Source organism: Vigna umbellata, chromosome 3 (genome assembly GCF_029865625.1).
Source record: "Vigna umbellata cultivar VRB3 chromosome 3, Vumbellata_1.0, whole genome shotgun sequence".
NCBI classification, from domain to species: Eukaryota; Viridiplantae; Streptophyta; class Magnoliopsida; order Fabales; family Fabaceae; genus Vigna; species Vigna umbellata.
The window spans coordinates 11,962,954-11,981,124 of NC_142167.1; the positions used below are offsets into that span (position 1 = coordinate 11,962,954).

At 28.6% G+C, this 18,171-nt stretch overlaps 2 protein-coding genes across 2 annotated transcripts; one reads left to right on the forward strand and one right to left on the reverse strand.

The window, feature by feature from the left end:
- Positions 1–5,017: 5,017 nt before the first annotated feature.
- LOC148201654 (cortical cell-delineating protein-like) lies at positions 5,018–5,773 on the forward strand. Its single transcript, XM_088108646.1, has one exon. The coding sequence runs from the start codon at positions 5,086–5,088 to the stop codon at positions 5,599–5,601; it is 516 nt and encodes a 171-aa protein (XP_087964772.1). The 5' UTR covers positions 5,018–5,085; the 3' UTR covers positions 5,602–5,773.
- Positions 5,774–11,149: 5,376 nt separating this feature from the next.
- Positions 11,150–11,942, reverse strand: LOC124823418 (putative lipid-binding protein AIR1). Its single transcript, XM_047295610.2, has one exon. It carries the CDS (start codon positions 11,843–11,845, stop codon positions 11,438–11,440), a length of 408 nt encoding a protein of 135 aa, XP_047151566.2. The 5' UTR covers positions 11,846–11,942; the 3' UTR covers positions 11,150–11,437.
- Between the last annotated feature and the right edge of the window lie 6,229 nt (positions 11,943–18,171).

An 18,171-nucleotide genomic window follows, 5' to 3' on the forward strand; every position in this document is an offset into this window, starting at 1 on the left:
TATGATGCATTGTTTCCTCTGTCACTCTTTTATTCTACTCCTAAGCATTCAAGCTACTTTATGAAATTACATATTTGTGGATCGGTTGTAAAATTAAGTTTTAATAGATATTTCTCTTCTACATATTAAATCCTTGGGAAGATTGAAATGGAAGGTTTTCAATAATCGTCCGCACAGAAAGAAAGAGATACCAAGAGTACTGTAGTTAGAAAAGAAAGAAAAGCTTTTTCGCTTTGATTGAAGCTAAACAGAAGTAGAATATTTTTGTGACTTTTTGTAGAGAAGCAAAAGATAAATGAGGTTATGATGAAGAGGGAAAAGGTTACAGCACAAGATGTGTCCAACTTGGAATTGTCATTCCTTATTTTTTGAATATAGATTTATAACTTTTTTTTGGGAGAAAAAAAATTGTGAATTGTTAGCTGAATAAGTGCTTTAAAGTAGAAAAATAGAGAAAGGCAGAAGTAAATGTGATATGTATAGGTGATTGAACGTGGTCGACACTGTGTGTGGAAGCTCAATTATTATTTGTTTGTTGGTTTTGGAATTTTCTTCCTGAAATTGTCATTTGCCACTGGCTTGACCTTGAAATATGTACAATGTTTCATAAGCGAGCAAGACATGGTGAATATATAACACTGAACTATATTCTTCTAGGTTAAGGTTTGAATAAATCCTTAATCCCACCACTTTGTTAAGTGAAAGACTAAAATATGAATGAAGAATGAAGTTTAATTAATCATATAAATAAAATGTATAGTTTTTTCTTTTTTTTATTATCAGCAATAAAATGTATCTTTCTATAAACTATCTTTCTATAATGTATATAACGCATAATAAAATTTATAGTTATGATTAAAATTAATAAAATAATATAAACTATCTTTCTATAATTAATTTTCCTCACCTCTCCCAATCTTAGTACACATACCACTGTTAGTCATAGAAGAAATAAGTTGTTATGGTTTAAAAACTTTATATACAGTATTACGAGTTTGAATCAAAGTTCTTAATCATATTAGGAAAAATATTAATTTATCATGGATTTTTCTGGTGTGTCCTTATAGTACGAATCCAAATTCACTTAGTACACCTTGATAATTATTGAAACCAATTTTCTAAGTTTGATTTTCATACATTTATTTACTTGAAAGAATGAAAGAATAAGTTATATTTAAATAGAACATAAGTCTAATTTTTATACCATTATAAATAAAAAAATCCAGTTAAAAAAATGTAATTATGTGTAATTTTTTTCAAAAAAATATTTTTCATTTAATTTTAAACTAATACTATTAAAAAAATAATATATTTATTGAGAATACAATTTTTTCTATACGTAATAACAAGTTGTCGTACTTTTATAAATTATCTCATAAAATTCATATTTATGATTTGTTCATAATAAATGCTAACATGTAATATTAATTTTAAAAATTGATAGTACACAATAAAAAATATTATTAATCAATCACATAATATAATTAATTAATTAATCACACTTAATAATTTTTTTAAAAGCTATAATTTTTTAATAATATAAATTATATTCAAACAAATATAATTGATGCAACTATAACTAAAGTTATTAACACACACTAAAAAAACTGACAATATAAAAATTAGGCCCACGTACTATTCTTTAAATTTTGGTTAAGTTAAAAAAAATTATGTATCTAATTTCAACAAATAATATTTAAATTTTACCATTTAATATATATATATAACCAACGTATAAAAAATATCAATTTTATTTTTAATAAAAAAATTATAATATTTTCACTATATATAATGGTTCTTACATGTATACACGGTTTTTCTAATTTAAAATATCTATATAAAAAAATTTGTATAACGTTTTTTTGTTATATATGTATTTATATATACTAATTCATTTAATTGATTATAAGCAACCTGTCAAAATATACAAATTTAATAATTGACATATATGATAATTTTTGAAATAATTACTTTTCCCAAATTGTGACTCTCCTTTCTCTAAAACTTAAAATAATACTATAACACATATGCAAAGTTGACCAACTTCTTTATACGTAATGAGTAGTCTTAAATTGCGTGCTCCTAATTTATTACACGGTAAAATGATGATGCGGTAAATAAGAAAAAGAAATCATAGTAGGAAATTGGTATAGTAGTGATCCATAAAGAAGTTACGAGGAACAGGACGGTAGGTGTCGTGACTCTGAACTTGCATCAGCAGCTACAATCCGCGTGTCATTGACTTCCTTCTATGTCTTCTCTTCATTTGGATCATTGTTATATTAACGAAGCCAGAATTAATGAGATGTGGCCCAACCTTTTGCAGTAAGTCATGCACAACCGCCAACGCGCCAAGGACTACAAGACAGGGATGGTAAAGACTAGGATTTTACGTATACCATTATATACTATTTGTCTTTCTATTATTTGTATCTCATTCAATTGTACACTTCTTGTATCACTGTCGCTCTATCATATACCTATCTAATTTAGAGTAAAACCAACCAAAAAACCTGCAAGTGCTCTCCAAAAGCATTAAAATTACAACTCCCAAATTTACCAACAGCATTTGATCATCCATACTTCTCCAGGTTTCCTCCCTCTTGCTGCAATAGTTTGTAGTTTAGCATCTTTTTTAGGTTAATAGATCCTTAAACATCAACACACACAAATTCATCGTATTAGTAATAAGAAATGGACTTTAAATTTAACGCAATCTCACAAAATTAATTTATAAAGTGATGTTTGTACACACTTATTTATATATATATATATATATATATATATATATATATATATATATATATATTATAAATTGGTTTTATCTTTAGTCAATGTTAGATTTTCAACAAATGACTCATCAACCAAACAATTTAATTTTAAAAAAAATTATATCTTTGACTGAGAACTCATAACTTACTATATTTGACTGATTATTCTGGATCGACTATATACTTGATCAAATACCCATAACCGAGAACATTTATTGTTGGTCAAACACTTTTGACTGACCATTCATGATCGAACACTTTTGGTTGTTTATCCTTCGACCAACCTCTTGGACATAAGTATGATTTATTACTTTGATCGAACAATATGACCAACTAGTTATAGAATGATTTGATTAACATAATGATAATCATGAATCAACATGTTAATGTTGATTAATATATAATCAAGTTATGATTATGCTGACAAAAAAGTAAAAATCCACAACCACAATAAATAAACCTCGAAGTTATGATTTTAAAACACATACATTAAATAATGTATCAATCGATCATCTATTAACTTTTGTATCGAAGTATCTTCTACATGTATTATCTTACTAGACTCAATCCACCATCCATTCGACCATAGAACGCGACACAAACACCCGAATGAAACAAACATTCTAGAAATTCACAATTTGACATTGGAAACCGACCACAAAAGCTCGGTACATACATCTCGAAACAAAATTGATTAAACTTTTTTTTCCTTATAATAATACGTTATTCTATTATACATTGTTAGCATCATATCATTTTATATACATATATTATACATTATACATTATTAGCATCACATCATATTATATATATATATATATATATATATATATATATATATATATATATATATATATATATATATATATATATATATATATATATATATATATATATAAAAGGTAACTACGAAGGAAGTATATAAAATCATAAGAATTCGATTATATTTAAAAACAAAGAGATGATGAGATAACACATTAAAAAGTTTGGACATCACGATAAACAAAATAGAAAATATATTTTTTTATTAGTATTTATGTCCAAAATCATGTATTAAATATGTTTTGAAATAGTTTAAAGGTGAATTAAAAATAGGAGTTTAATCTATTATATTGCTGCCAACAACTATGTTATCAGCTTTTACGCTATCAAGGTTTTTAGACAATTTCCTTGTAAATGAAGAGCTTTTTCTTGCAAAGGGAGTGATTGTATTTTAAAATTATCATAAACAAGTAATACTGAAAAGAAACTATGTTTTGTATATATTTAAATAAAATTATGCTCTAGGAGAGTAATTTTGAGCTGAGATTGTTGTGATGCAAAGTTACTCTTATACTACTTATAGAATGTCAAATCTACCTAATATATAAATAGGTTTCTTTGTAATGATTGGAATAGACTAAACTCCGAAATGAAATCTAAGTATAAATAGATTTTTTTTAACGATTTATTTGTGTGATATTTTTTTCTAGAAATCTGGTATTCAAAATTAGCATGTATCTATTGAAATTTCTCTGCACATGTTACGACACCCTTAATGTTCCATTTTTTTATTTATATATTAGTTATTAATGATAAAAATAATATACAATTTAATAATTAATAATTGAAAAATAATTATGTTAAAATGAAGAAAGTTAATTGTGGACTGTGTTGAATAATAATTTATCACTTGCGAGTTTTGACACTAACAGCATTCGGCTAAATGGATCCACCTTGTTCTTGTTTGAATGCTTTGCTCCATCGTCCAAAACTTTCACTTTGTAATGGGCTATGATACTTTTGTTGTATTTATTAAGGAAGAAGTTTGACTGAATTATGTATGTAAAATAAACATCTCACATTATGATGATTAGTGTTACTCATTCTAGTGATTCATTTATTTTCTCTACCTCTCGCTGTCACATATTCAGAGCTCTGTCATATGAATCAGAGAGGCCGAATATTGCAAAACAAATTATGTGAAAATACAATGGAAATCTGCGACACTGCACACAGATTTCAGCACTCTGAACAGTTCACGGATCGTACTGAACAAGTCACGGAGTCACTCTCGAAATTCGAAAACCCTCCAAACAAAACTCCAAAAACTTCAATTACCTCTCTCTATCTGTCACTTAGAAGAAGCCTTCGTGGATCGATGTTCTATGTACATGCTGCCGCGTGTAATACTCATCAGCACAAGGTTCAATTTTATTTTCAGCTAAAGCATATACTTATATCACAGACTCCATATATATACACTTACGCTTCTCGGAATATCAAACCCAATACATAGAACAGCAATAAGAAGAATTTAGAACCCAGAGCTATCATGTCTCCAAAATCAAAGGCTAAAGCCATGTTCTTCATCATCAAAGTAATAATGTTAAACTTTTTGCCACCAATATATGCATGTGGTCATTGCACTCCGCCACGTCACCCCAAGCACCCACCGCATCACGGCGGAGGCACGCCAAAAGTATCCCCTCCTCTCCCACCGATCATAATCAACCCTCCTGTGGTGCCCCCGCCGGTTGTGATTTACCCTCCACCAAGCTCACCGCCGTACTCGCCGCCGCATCGGACATGCCCAATTGATGCCCTTAAATTGGGACTTTGCTTGGACGTGCTCGGGGGATTGGTGCACGTGGGAATAGGGAACCCAGCGGAGAACGTGTGCTGTCCCGTAATACAAGGGTTGCTTGACCTTGAAGCTGCAATTTGTCTTTGCACCGTTATTCGGGCTAAGCTTCTGAACCTGAATATCTTCCTACCTCTTGCACTTCAAGTTTTGATCACTTGTGGGAAGACTCCTCCTCCTGGTTTTGTTTGTCCACCTTTGTACTGAACCACTGCATGTATGCATGCACTACTTCATAGCATTCCATGCTTGATATCATCATGGCCAGTTCTAGTTTGTTACTGCTTAGTACTACTAGATTAATATGTATGTCCCTTTCCTTTCTATTAGGGTTTCAGGGTTTATGTTATAACTCGTATTTCTATGTGTTTAGCTTTAATTACGGTGCGCGTAACTTTTAAATTTTCCTGTTTTGAGTTAAGGGCTTCGAGTTAACTTCTTTGCTACAAAATCCGTTTAATGTCTTATTCACTTATTCATGCTCTGTCTGTTTTCTCCGTCTGTGGTCTCTCAGATCACGTGGACGCACACGCACCAACATTGGGAGAGTTCATCACCTGTGTATATGTTTTAAAGAGTTTTTCTTTTTTCTCTGTACTTTTTTATTAATTTTATATTTTTTCAGATGAGATTGCTAAGATATATGTTCACAATTCTTTTTCTAAGAAGGCTCTTTTGTAGTTTTTAAAATCTTATTGAAATGTTTAATTATGTCAGTCTTTAAATAAATTCTAGTCCTTCAAATTTAGTTTTTGATGTAAATTCAATTTTTTTAATATATTAAAAATATAATTTTAAAATTTGGAAACCATCAACAAAACTATCCAAATTTTTTGGGATAAAAAATTAATATCACCAATCACATAATCGAGTTATTGATATTTAAGTGAGAATTAAAATCTAAAAAAGTAATACTACCTAATCAATTTCTTCTAAAAATAATATTGTTGTAAATGTTCACGAGAGAGAAATAATACACTATAGTTTCTTAAATTTCTTCAACACTATAAGGTGGACATTGTTAGATTATTTACTTGCTTGTATGGTGTGTTAATATTAATTTAGAACTAGTTACATGGATTCTAGATCCAGTGGGATACATGAAAATCACAATCTTATAAATTACACTTTTACAAATAAAGTTCGACAAATCCTAATGAAGGACACATGAAATTCATTATTAAGGCTTATAAGAATTGCTACTTTTAGGTATGACCAACTGAACATAATAATTGAAAGAATTAATCATAATTGATTCCTTTAATTATATATTAAGCTGATAATATACACTTATGATGCATCCCCTAATTAAGCTGGTGATTATTTCAAGTGATAATGAGTGTAAGATGGTTATTTGTTTACTTTTGAGGTTTAATTCTTATATTATCACATTTATAATATAAACACTTTGTTGGTTTATATACGATACGATTTAGAACGTTCTAGTGTTATATTATATTGTGTATATAGACTAACATTTCCATTTATGAAAATATAATTAAGATTTCATTAGTATTTTATTTTATACAATAATTGAATAACAAAACAATGTTTCTCCACATCCACAAACTTTGGCTACTGATTTTGAAGACGTCCTGCATTTGGGACATTCTCAAACAACTAATGCTCCTTCACGAAAAATCAAAATCATTTGAGAGTTCGGTGACAAAAAATATAATTAACCTTCTTTAAAATGTATAAAAAGTCAATCATTTTAATTTATTTAAAAACAAATGAGTTATTATAAAAATATATACAGTTTAAATGTTTACAACACATTTTGAGTAATACATCAAAAATTATTATCTATAATAATAATCAACATTCAAACACAATACATAATGCCTTAAATGTTTAGAGATAATAAATAAAATACAGTAATTTACAAATTTAGTTGCACTATCTATTTTGAGTTTGATCACCATATATTATGTAGAATAACTCTCCAATGTGAATAATAGAAAAACCATCATTACGTGAATGTTTTACAATGAAGATTTGACCATTTTCAAAATATACATTTTAAACTAAAAAGAAAACTATTATATAGAATACACATCCAGAACAATGTTTTAGTCTAATAAAACTTGTTAAGTAGAATATTTCTACGATGCCAATTGTGGCACTATTATTTCCTTAATTCTTTAAATAACATTTAAGTGATGATAAATCACTGTCCTTACATATTAGACAATACATCAATCATTGTTATTACATATTATAAAATACAATTATTTTGTCACATTACACATTGTTACTCATTTATCAATTTTAACGTTTTTTAATGTTTTGAAGGGTAGATCAATCTCTATTGGTTGGAAATTAATTGTGCACTCTTCTTAAGTGAAGTGACTATTTAAGATACAAAATCATTTGATTTATTTGAAAACTTAGTTAACAAATTCTATAAAAGAAAAAAGTACTTAACAAAGCTGAAAAAAGATATTTTATGTTAATATATTTAAACTTCAATATTTTGCCCAAAATAAAATAACTTTAAGCTTAAAAAATATAAGAAACAATATGACTTTTTTTTTATTGATAAAAGACAATTTAAGTGGTATCAATAAATAGTAAAAACTTTAATAAGTTAGTTTTTTTAAGAACAGTAAAAAAAAGATTAAAATTCGTGAGTCAACTCGATTTATTACAAATTTGAATCAAATTGACTTAAAAAAACTTTACAAATTTCAATACAAACCAAAAATAAACTCAATATACTAAGAATCTATGGTTGAACGTGCGTTGAGTCAGGTTCACTCACCAGATAAAAAAGGTCTACCTCACTTTAAAAATCCAACTCAAAACATAAGCAATATTTTTTTAATAAATTTTGGGAGAGAGAGTGACTATGCCTATGACACTTTATTTACTCTTTAGCTTTATATTTGGATTGTATTGAAGTTTAAGCTTTAAAATAAATATGTTGATTGATTTTTTCGATTATTTATATTTTATCTAAAATTATGATTTAGTTTTTTAAGATGAGTGATTTATTTATTGTCTAAAATAAGAAAAAAAAAACATAGATTTTTTACACTTTTGGATTTTGGTTAAATATTAAAAAAAGTTGTGATTGTTTTTAATTGAATGAACCAATTCGTTTAACCTACCATTAACCTATAGTAAGTCGAATAGACTCAAACTTTTTGAGTTCACAAATAAAAATAAGACGAATTGAATTGACTTACTAAATAATTAACTCAGTTGATCAGACCACATGATTGATTTTTTAACAGTTCTAGTTTATTATGTTAAAAGAGTCTTGATAAGAACAACATAAACATAAACAAAGTTAAAAATGTTTTGAAACTCGAATCATGATAATGCCAACTTTCACGCGATAAAAAGAAAATACTGTGTTAACAAGCTTAAAGTTGAATACTTTATCCAAAATAGATGAACTTTAAGTCGCAAAAAGAATATCATAAAGAGTAACAACTCGTAACAGACTTGTATTTTGCCCAAAGAAGATACAATTTAAGTCTTATAAACGAGCATCACAAACTCTAATACAGGATAAAAGTTCTTGAAATGAGAAAGGATTTAAGATTCAAATTTTAGCCATTCTCTTTCCAAAGGTTCGGATCTTGCCATATTTTGTGAATGCTAGAGTCCAACAACTCCAATACTAAACGTAATGCATTGGTTTGGCAAGACATGACAATAAGCTGAATAGAGAGCTTGAAAATTTTAATTTTAGAGAGTATAAAATAGTATAATACGTTTTTAAAGAACAAATATTTTACAACATTGTAACACCATTTTAAATTCCGACAAACCTTGAAATGGTGTGTAGTAGGGTTTTGGAGTGACAGAGGCACGAAGTGGTTGGCGAGTGAGAAAGGCAGTATAGTTATAGGGTATGATAAAGAGGAAGACGAAACATAGGATTTACTATGTGAGAAAGACAAAGTGGGAGTGGAAGAAAGAAAATAGAGAAAGATAGTGTACGAGGAGAAAAAAAATATTACTTATGTTTTGAAATTTTGTATTTTTGCCGTGGCAAAAACTTTCATTTATTTTCTTGTTTTGTATATTTTATAGATATATACTTTTTTTCCAATAAAAAAATAGAATTGATAACTCTTGATTAACAAAAACTTAATTACAACCTAAAAAATACTAGATAAATAGAAGATTCAAAGCCGAAGAAAGATAAATATTGAATGCTTTCCTGCTCTTGACTCGAACATCCTATATAATTATTGACTTTTCATTTATATTTATAAGACAATAAAATATTTATAAGGAACTTTGATTTTTGACGTGATTTGTCTGATAAATTCTTTGTGGTTGTATTGATCGAATATTGGGAATGAGATTTCCGTAGCATGAAATGATTAGGTTTGTATGAAGTGCGACAGGAAAGGGAAAAGGAAATCCACTCCGACATTTTTTTCTTGAGTGAGAGCGTATTTTTTTCCTTTTTCTAGTTTATCCACGTTGCATGTCACGGGACAAATAGTGCTCCCATAATTGAAAAGCTAGTTGGCATAGACTTGGTGAAAGTAATGTACAGTATTTCCCAAACAAGAACGCATCCATGACCAGCTTTAATTAATCTGCAACATGATGTAATCAAAATAATTTAACTATAAAATATAATGGTAACTAATATGTATGAATTATTCATTCTAGACAGAAATTGTCATGTTTAAAGATTTATAAAAGGTGTCTGACAATTTTTTTCATAACTTCTTTTTATCATGAACTTATTGTCTCGTCTCTCATCTGATGAGTCTCGTATGAGATGTGTGAGTGTCATTTGCACATGGAGTCTAATTTTGAAGTTACTGGATAAATACTAAGGACAACCTAATTAGTTAGATTTATGGCATGTAATAATGGTGTTTAATGACCCTAGTGTTTTGGTCAACAAAGGAGGATGAAGTAATTCACTAGTCTAAGGCCAAGCTGGGTGTTCGACCTTAATTGTTATTCCTCTGAAACAAATATAAAACGCACAGGCTTAAATAAATACTAAATCATTGCTACTGCATAATATATATTGATAATGCATTTTCAGAAATGTTGTGGTGAAGTTAAAAAAATTGTACGGTTGATATAGTCGGAACAATTATACCTTTTATATACTTAAAAATAGCCCGGTAATTAACATGTGAAGGGTAAATTATAAGGAAATATTTCTTGAACAAGTTTTTTGATTTTGTCTAGTATTTTCGAGATACAAGTATTTGTAAAAAAGAAAGAAAAAAAAAGTGAAACAACGGTAATTGTGTACAATATTTTTAAGTGTCAATATCACTATCAATGAAACTCAAATGATCACAAGACAGTTATTCAGGTCGTAGTTACATATGTTGGATCTCCCATCCGATCTATTTTTAACAATAATTTAGTAAAGTAACGAAGTAGTTTATTTATTTGTCTTGTTTTTGTGCCGAATATGTAGTTTTGTGTTCGGATTCCTTACATGTAAGTCCAAGGGGGGGAAAACGACATACAAGTTGCGCAATGGTTTCAGACATGCGATAATTTATTTTACGGTAATGCAAATAGAAATTGTGGCCCAAATAGAGTCTCTTATGTTCAGCATCTTCAACCGATCCTTGATTATGTCATCTTGATATATCCATATTATGGCCATTATATGTAACATATTAACAAGGAGTGTGTACTGTTTGCTTTCCGTTAATTCTTTTTACTGAACTTGTTTTTATGTTGTTGCGGGAAGCTTAAGTTCAATGAAAAGGCCAAGGGATTTAACTAAGAAAGGAGAAAAAGGAAAAGGTAGAAACAAATTAAGAAGGATTATTGTAAAATAATCATGTCTCAAAAACACCATATTCATCATGTTTGGTTCCCAGGCTACGATTTACAGAAATGATAGCATCAGGAACTTTATACTTATTGCAACAACACACTAACCATGGAACTAAAAGGAATAAGGAGGGGGGAGAAGTTAACCCTCATGCACGTACAATCAATTAGAAAACACACAGGTTGATGAAATTTGACAGAAGAAAAAGAAAATCCAGACGTAGAAAAGTAGATGAAGACGATATGATATATGTTGTGATTAAGCACACTGGAAATCACGTGGGACAGTTTTGGAGCAAACATTGAGAAGCAAGGAGAGTGAGATGGGAAGGTTGAGGTTGATGCCCAAAATGTTCGCTTTGAGAGCAGTGCAGAGGCAGACTGCAGCCTCAAGATCAACGAGGCCATCGAGAAGGGAGCAGCAAGGGGTAACCGGTGGTTGACCCAAGGTGGCGTTAACCAAGCCGTTGAGCACATTGGCGCATACACCTAGTTTGAGTGCGTCACGGGGGCAGGAGCCACTGGGGCTGGGGCTGGGTGTTGGCTTTGGCTTTGGCTTTGGGCTTGGACCAGGGCATGAGTAACTACCGCATGCAGAGACAAGTGAGAAGAAAATGAGGTTGAGTGTGAGGAAAATGGCAAGGGAGGAACAAGCTTTGGAAGCCATCTTAAACTGATCTCACTGCTTTGTCTTTATCTTCCTAATCACTACCAAATGCTAATGCTTAGGAGAAGACTGCTTGTGATGATGGAAGTAATTTGGAATGGATGGTTGCTTTATATAGTGCTCTTGGGGTGCTCAAGTGCCAAGGATCGTATCATCATACTTCATTAAAAAATTAGCAAGTAGTTCGTCTGTTTTATATACCATATGGGTAACGCATAAAACCTAAAATTAAATATATTTACAAAACTGATCCAAGTGCTGATAGTTTTTTTGTTAGCGACGAAAGAAATAGATATGTATGGATTACCTGTAAAGATTCTCTATGGGTTAAAAATAAGTGAATCGTAGATATTGTATTGCAAATATAATTGGAGTGATTTTTGAATCAGAATAAGCTTAGTTGATGATCCCTATTTTTATTTTGGCAACTAAAATTAAGAATAATTATGTATATGATGATGTGTGAAGTTGAGAATATTTTTAGCTGGCAGAGGAAAGGCTTAAAATTAGGTTTTGGATGGTTGTGACTTGTCATGTAGGGAGTGCCATGATCAATGAGTGGATCCTTTGGTCATTTGATTCCTCACACCGTAAAACGGTTACAATCCCCAGAATTATTCAATCGCTAACTTTTGCACGTCGAATGGCGGGTCCCATTCTGAACATTAACGCACTAATTGTGGCTGTAAATTCACCAAAATTCTCTGGAAACTCTTCTCAAACATGAGCCTCTAATTAGTTCACTTAATTCACACTGTGAATAGTCAGAGTCTATAATAACCGTTTTTAAACACTTACAGAATTTTATTATTAGATGTTCTTTACGATTATGAAGTAAAAAAAAATTGATATTTTAATAACTCTGTTTACTTTTTAAATCTCGAAATATGTTAATTAAATCGATAAATTTTATGACTTATTTATATATGCATGTATAATAATTAACTTTTTTTGCAAGATATTAAAATGACACAATTAAATTATGAAAATATTATACCAATATGACACGATTTACTGTAAAACATTTTTAAAATTAAAATTGTATTAATAACACTTCTTAGTTCAGAGTATTTTTAAATTGAAGTCGTGTTAATATAACACAACTTTTACTAAAACTAAACTAAGATTGTATTACTTTTACATAACTTTAACTTAAATACTCTTTCTTAAAATCGTACATCTTAATAGAAGGTCTTTACAGTGTCATAATAAACTAGGGCAACTTGTCTATTTTAGTTATTTCTATAATTTTGAAAAACTTACACCATTTTCATACTTTTGCCAACCTTTTCCAATTATAACTTTCCAATTTATTCTGGTGTGCATGTGAAGAATGAAATTGTATTTTTGTTTGAAGTTTGGAACTTCCAGAGAGGTGTTTTCCGACAGCCAACCAAATCCTCACATTACCACTGGCCAATAGGCTTATAGCTATTATCATGTTTTAAACTAATTCGTTAATACCCATTATTAAGTAGAAGGAAACTTACGATAGTTTCTTAAATTTGGAATTAGAATTTTATTTCTAATCTACCTAAGTTATTATAATAAAAACAAGGAGTTGTTCAGTAACTAACCTTACCTTAACAAACTCAACATGTTACCGTACTATAATTATAATTTTTTTTATCCTTTTACTCTTTACTAATGTAAACAAGTAATACAATACATCGTGTTAAGAGATAGCTTTTTATTATAGAAATTAATGTATACATATACACCACATGCATGTATAATTTATTATGTGGTAACACTATACCCTGCCGTTAATTCTAATTTCTAATTTTTCATTAATAAGAAAAAAAAACTATTAAAATGGTTAAATAATATAATAAAATATATTTGTTGGTGAATTTTTTTTTTTATATTAACAAAATATATTATCAAATCTTGGTAATTTTATTATGTTTGAAATTATTTTATATCATATATCTTCCTAATTTAGGATTATTTAGATAAGGTATTATATGTTATTATTATTATTTCATTAATTATTATTATTATTATTATTATTATATATATATATATATATATATATATATATATATATATAATAAGTTGTTATTTTTATTAATATTTTATTGATAAGATCAATTTTTACAAGCCTCATAAAAGATCTATAAATCTCATAAATATACATACTTAATTTTCTTGTATTCACTTTTTTTATTCAAAATATTCAAACTTCATTAAAATGTCTTTTGCAAATAGATTTTTTTTTTCTGATTTCCAATTCTCAAAAACATTCATAAGGAGTTATCAAAGACATTCGCTAGTTCAAAATTTCCCAAAGGAGATTATTTGTATGGTAGTGCAAGAAAGAAATATTAATCATTATTATAACTTACACAATAATGACTAAGATTAAATTACACAAGTTTTGAATCTCTTCCCTGAAAATGTGCGATTTTGACTTCAAATATCTTTATATAATTATTATTCATGTATTATTAATTACCTTTCTCGTTTTTTTTTTCTTAATTCATATAACTACCGTATGATAAACCATTTATGATGTGTAAGTGTGAAAAAACGTAACACATGGTATCAATGTCTTAATTAGTTGTTTTACTTAATTACGATCTATCTTTATGTTTGATCAATGAAAGCAATTACGTGATATTAGCAATTGGAAAAGTTGTACCATGCTTGAATGCGATATCATGATCTTAAATTATATAACAAAGGAGAAACACGAGTTTTTTTTATTTAAACACGCCTTTTCAAATAAAAGAATCACATTTACAATTTTCACACACAAGTACATGAAATAGATATCGTCAAACCTCAAATGAAAATAGAGTAATACACGATACCTAAAGAATTACCCTATTTATATGCATAATAATATTAATTAAGTTCTAAAGAATCAATAATATTAAAAAAATTATATTAATATCAATTGATTGATATTAATTTAAATAAATACGACTAATAGCAATCAAACTAATGTTAATTAAATATAAATCTGAATTTTTTTCAAAAAAACAATATTAATTTAAGTAAATAATAAAAGTAAATTAAATTAGAATTAGTTAAATTGAAATTAACATAAATAAATATTAAATGTAGATAACTTTTGAGTCGAATTATACATATTTCTAAAAATTATTTATTAAATATTTCTAAAAGGATTATGTGTACTAAGTTTTAGTATCTTTTATAGATACCGTATTAAAATACTTGCATTCACATAAAAGAAAAAGACTAGTTTTGTTTAGTTATTGAAATGGAGCATGTGTGAACATGAGAATTTTATCTCGAAATTTTGGATGGTTGTGGCTCGTGATGTAGGGACCAGAATATAGGTGGATCTGATTTTGATAATAAAGGATAAAATTGTCTTTGTATTAAATTTGGAAGTTCCAGATTACACCGATAAGTTCTAAAACAAGAAAAATGTGAACCCGACAGCTTATCAAATCCCACATTACCACTCACTAATAGGCTTATACCTATTATTATGTTTTTAATCATATCCTCACATTCGCTCTTCCTAATTGGCCAACCCTTCTTATTAAACTACTAATTTCAACAAAACTTAGGCTATTCTTTACTTCAAACTACCTTATTGTGTTATTTTTATTTTAAAAAAACAAGTTCATTTACATACTCATTTTGTGTGAACTAGTCTGTAATTATTGACTTAAGTTGTGATTAAGAATTAATATTAAGATCTATTATTTTTCCACGCGTTTTGGCCAGTGGAATGTAATAACTGATTTTTTTTAAAATGTCTCATGCAAAATTGATGTGGTGTTGATTTTAACACGTAAAGTTAGTCGTTTAAAACAATTTTGACTAAACATATAATTAATATTAGGTTAAGACAATCATTGAGATAAGTTTTTCATTTAGAATTATAATTCATAAAGATCTGAAAAAATATGCTTATATATTGTAGAGAAATCGAAAAAATGTGTTCAAATTTTAGGAAAATCACAAATTTTATTCGAAAAAGTTTCTGATGTAGAGCGCCAAAGTTTCTTGTAGAACTACTAGCAAATTTCTTAGTATTGTTGTCTACTTATAATTCATAAAATTTTAGTATTGTTGTCTGTAACACTTTTTAACTGAACTCCACCATGAAAAATAACAAGTAAATAAATTGATGTTTTGTTGTAACGCTATACCTTCTTAATTAAAGAATTCACTGCTTCAACGAACTGATCCTTCGGCTATTTTCATTTTCTTATTTTACCACTAAGAACTACTTTTCAGGGATTAACAATACCATTAAAATAAGAGAATGTTAGTTAACTTATCTTTCTACTTTGTCAGTATACACTTTTTTTAAACAAAAATTGTGTGATTGTAGTTCATTGTTTTATAGTTTGAAAATAAGTTAAAAATAGAATGAGTATTTTATTATTGAGTTATGTATGAAATTAATTTATTTTTAATCATCTAAAATAATTTATCATTTTATAATATAAAAAAAATATCATAAACTCAAAATAATTTCTTATGGTTCTATTAATAAAAGGATATTATAAATTATGAATGGAGTTCTCAGAGTATTCCAAATCCATATTGACATTAAAGTTGTTTACAAACAATTTCAAACTTATTACAATAACATACAAGAAAAAGCACTCCCTCTTATTAAAGAAAATTATGTTAATTGAACAAGAGTTCTTTGAAGTTCTTTGAAGTTTGACAACTCTATATATTGCAGTTGTTATGTGAGTTGTTGCAATTGACTTATAGTTATTGGGTTCTTTCATAAAGACATCAAAGAAATATGAGACATATAAACTATCTTTATATTCATATATAAAAAATCATAACATCATTATCAACATAAAATTTTAAAACAAAAGTTTAAGTATTGTAGATTATTTATTTTATTATTTAAGTTTGCAGGTTATTCATTTTTATTTGATACGAGATTCTAAGTCACACTTACTTCTTAGGAGTCACTTAACACATAACAAGAATGAATTTACATATAATAACTGAGATAAATTCTCAATGAATTTCTTTTATTTAAAACTTTACGCTGATAAGGTGTTTTCTTACCAAAATAGACCTAGAAAACAAAGTGAGCTTTTGAACAACCTTAATTGAAAATGTTGATTGTGCAACTAAATAAAGAGAGATACTCCCTCCACCACCACACATTGCTCCCTACACCTCCCCATTCCTCTTTTACCCTTCGGTAATATTTAAACGGATGTGAATATGCGTCGAATTCTTAAATGAATGTCACACGAATATCGACATCCGTTGAAGAACAAACGAATGTCGATATCCGTCCACGGATGTTGACATCCTTAAGAATATATTTGCAGCTAACAGTTCCTCGTTTGAAAATTTTTTGGACTGAAAGCATGCACTCATGGAATATAATAGAAGATGATCTAGAATGGTGTCGTTCTAAGTGCGTGTGTGTCACTGTAGTTCTCTCGGGAGAACAAACCATAAACAAACCCATTCCCTTTGGAGTGTTGCGTCCTTCCATCATCTTACTTCGATCCTATCTGTTCCCAAACGAAAAGTACAATTCTTCCTTTCCCTTTCGTTAGCTCCACTCCACACATTCTCAATGTCAATCCAAACCCCAAAATGTCTCTACCTTTTCGTGGGTAACCCTTCCTCTCCCTTTAGGGTTCACCTTTTCTCACCCCACCCCTTTTCAGTTTCTCTGGCCTCCTTCATATCTTTTCCTTTTTTTGTTCACTTCTTCATAATTCTTCACTCACCCTTTTCTTTTTTTGTCACCCTCTCACCACAATTTCCTCCTCAAAATCCCAATTCCTCCCCTACTTGTCACTAGGGTTTGTGTGCGAAAAACAAAGGAGAGAAAGTAGTTTGTGTGCAATCAGAGAAAAATAAAAGTGAAGAGTAAGGGGGTGTAAGGAGATTTATGATTTTAAAAAAGGTGAATAAAAGTTAAATTAACATAGAACATTTTTTGAATTAAAAAAATAGTAGGGAGGTGTTGAGAGTACTTGGGGTGATGGAGGGAGCAACACCCCTAAATAAAAACTTTATAATTTTTAACTTAGGAAGTTAACTTTTAAGCATTATTTTTTTTTATAATTTTTGACAAAATATTATATTTTTTATTTATATTTTTACTTTTTAGACAAAGTCTTAAAATATTACTTTTCTCTTTTTAATATTTTTTCTTTATTATTATTTTTATTTTGAAAACTATAAACAAGTTTTATCAGAAAATCAAATATCATATTTACATTGCATTCAAATAATTGTAGTATTTTCCCTTTACATTGATCGTGACCGAAATAGTGTTCGAAAATATGTGATAACAAAAATCCTGGTATTTAATATGGTAGCTAAATAGGCACCAAAATATCTAT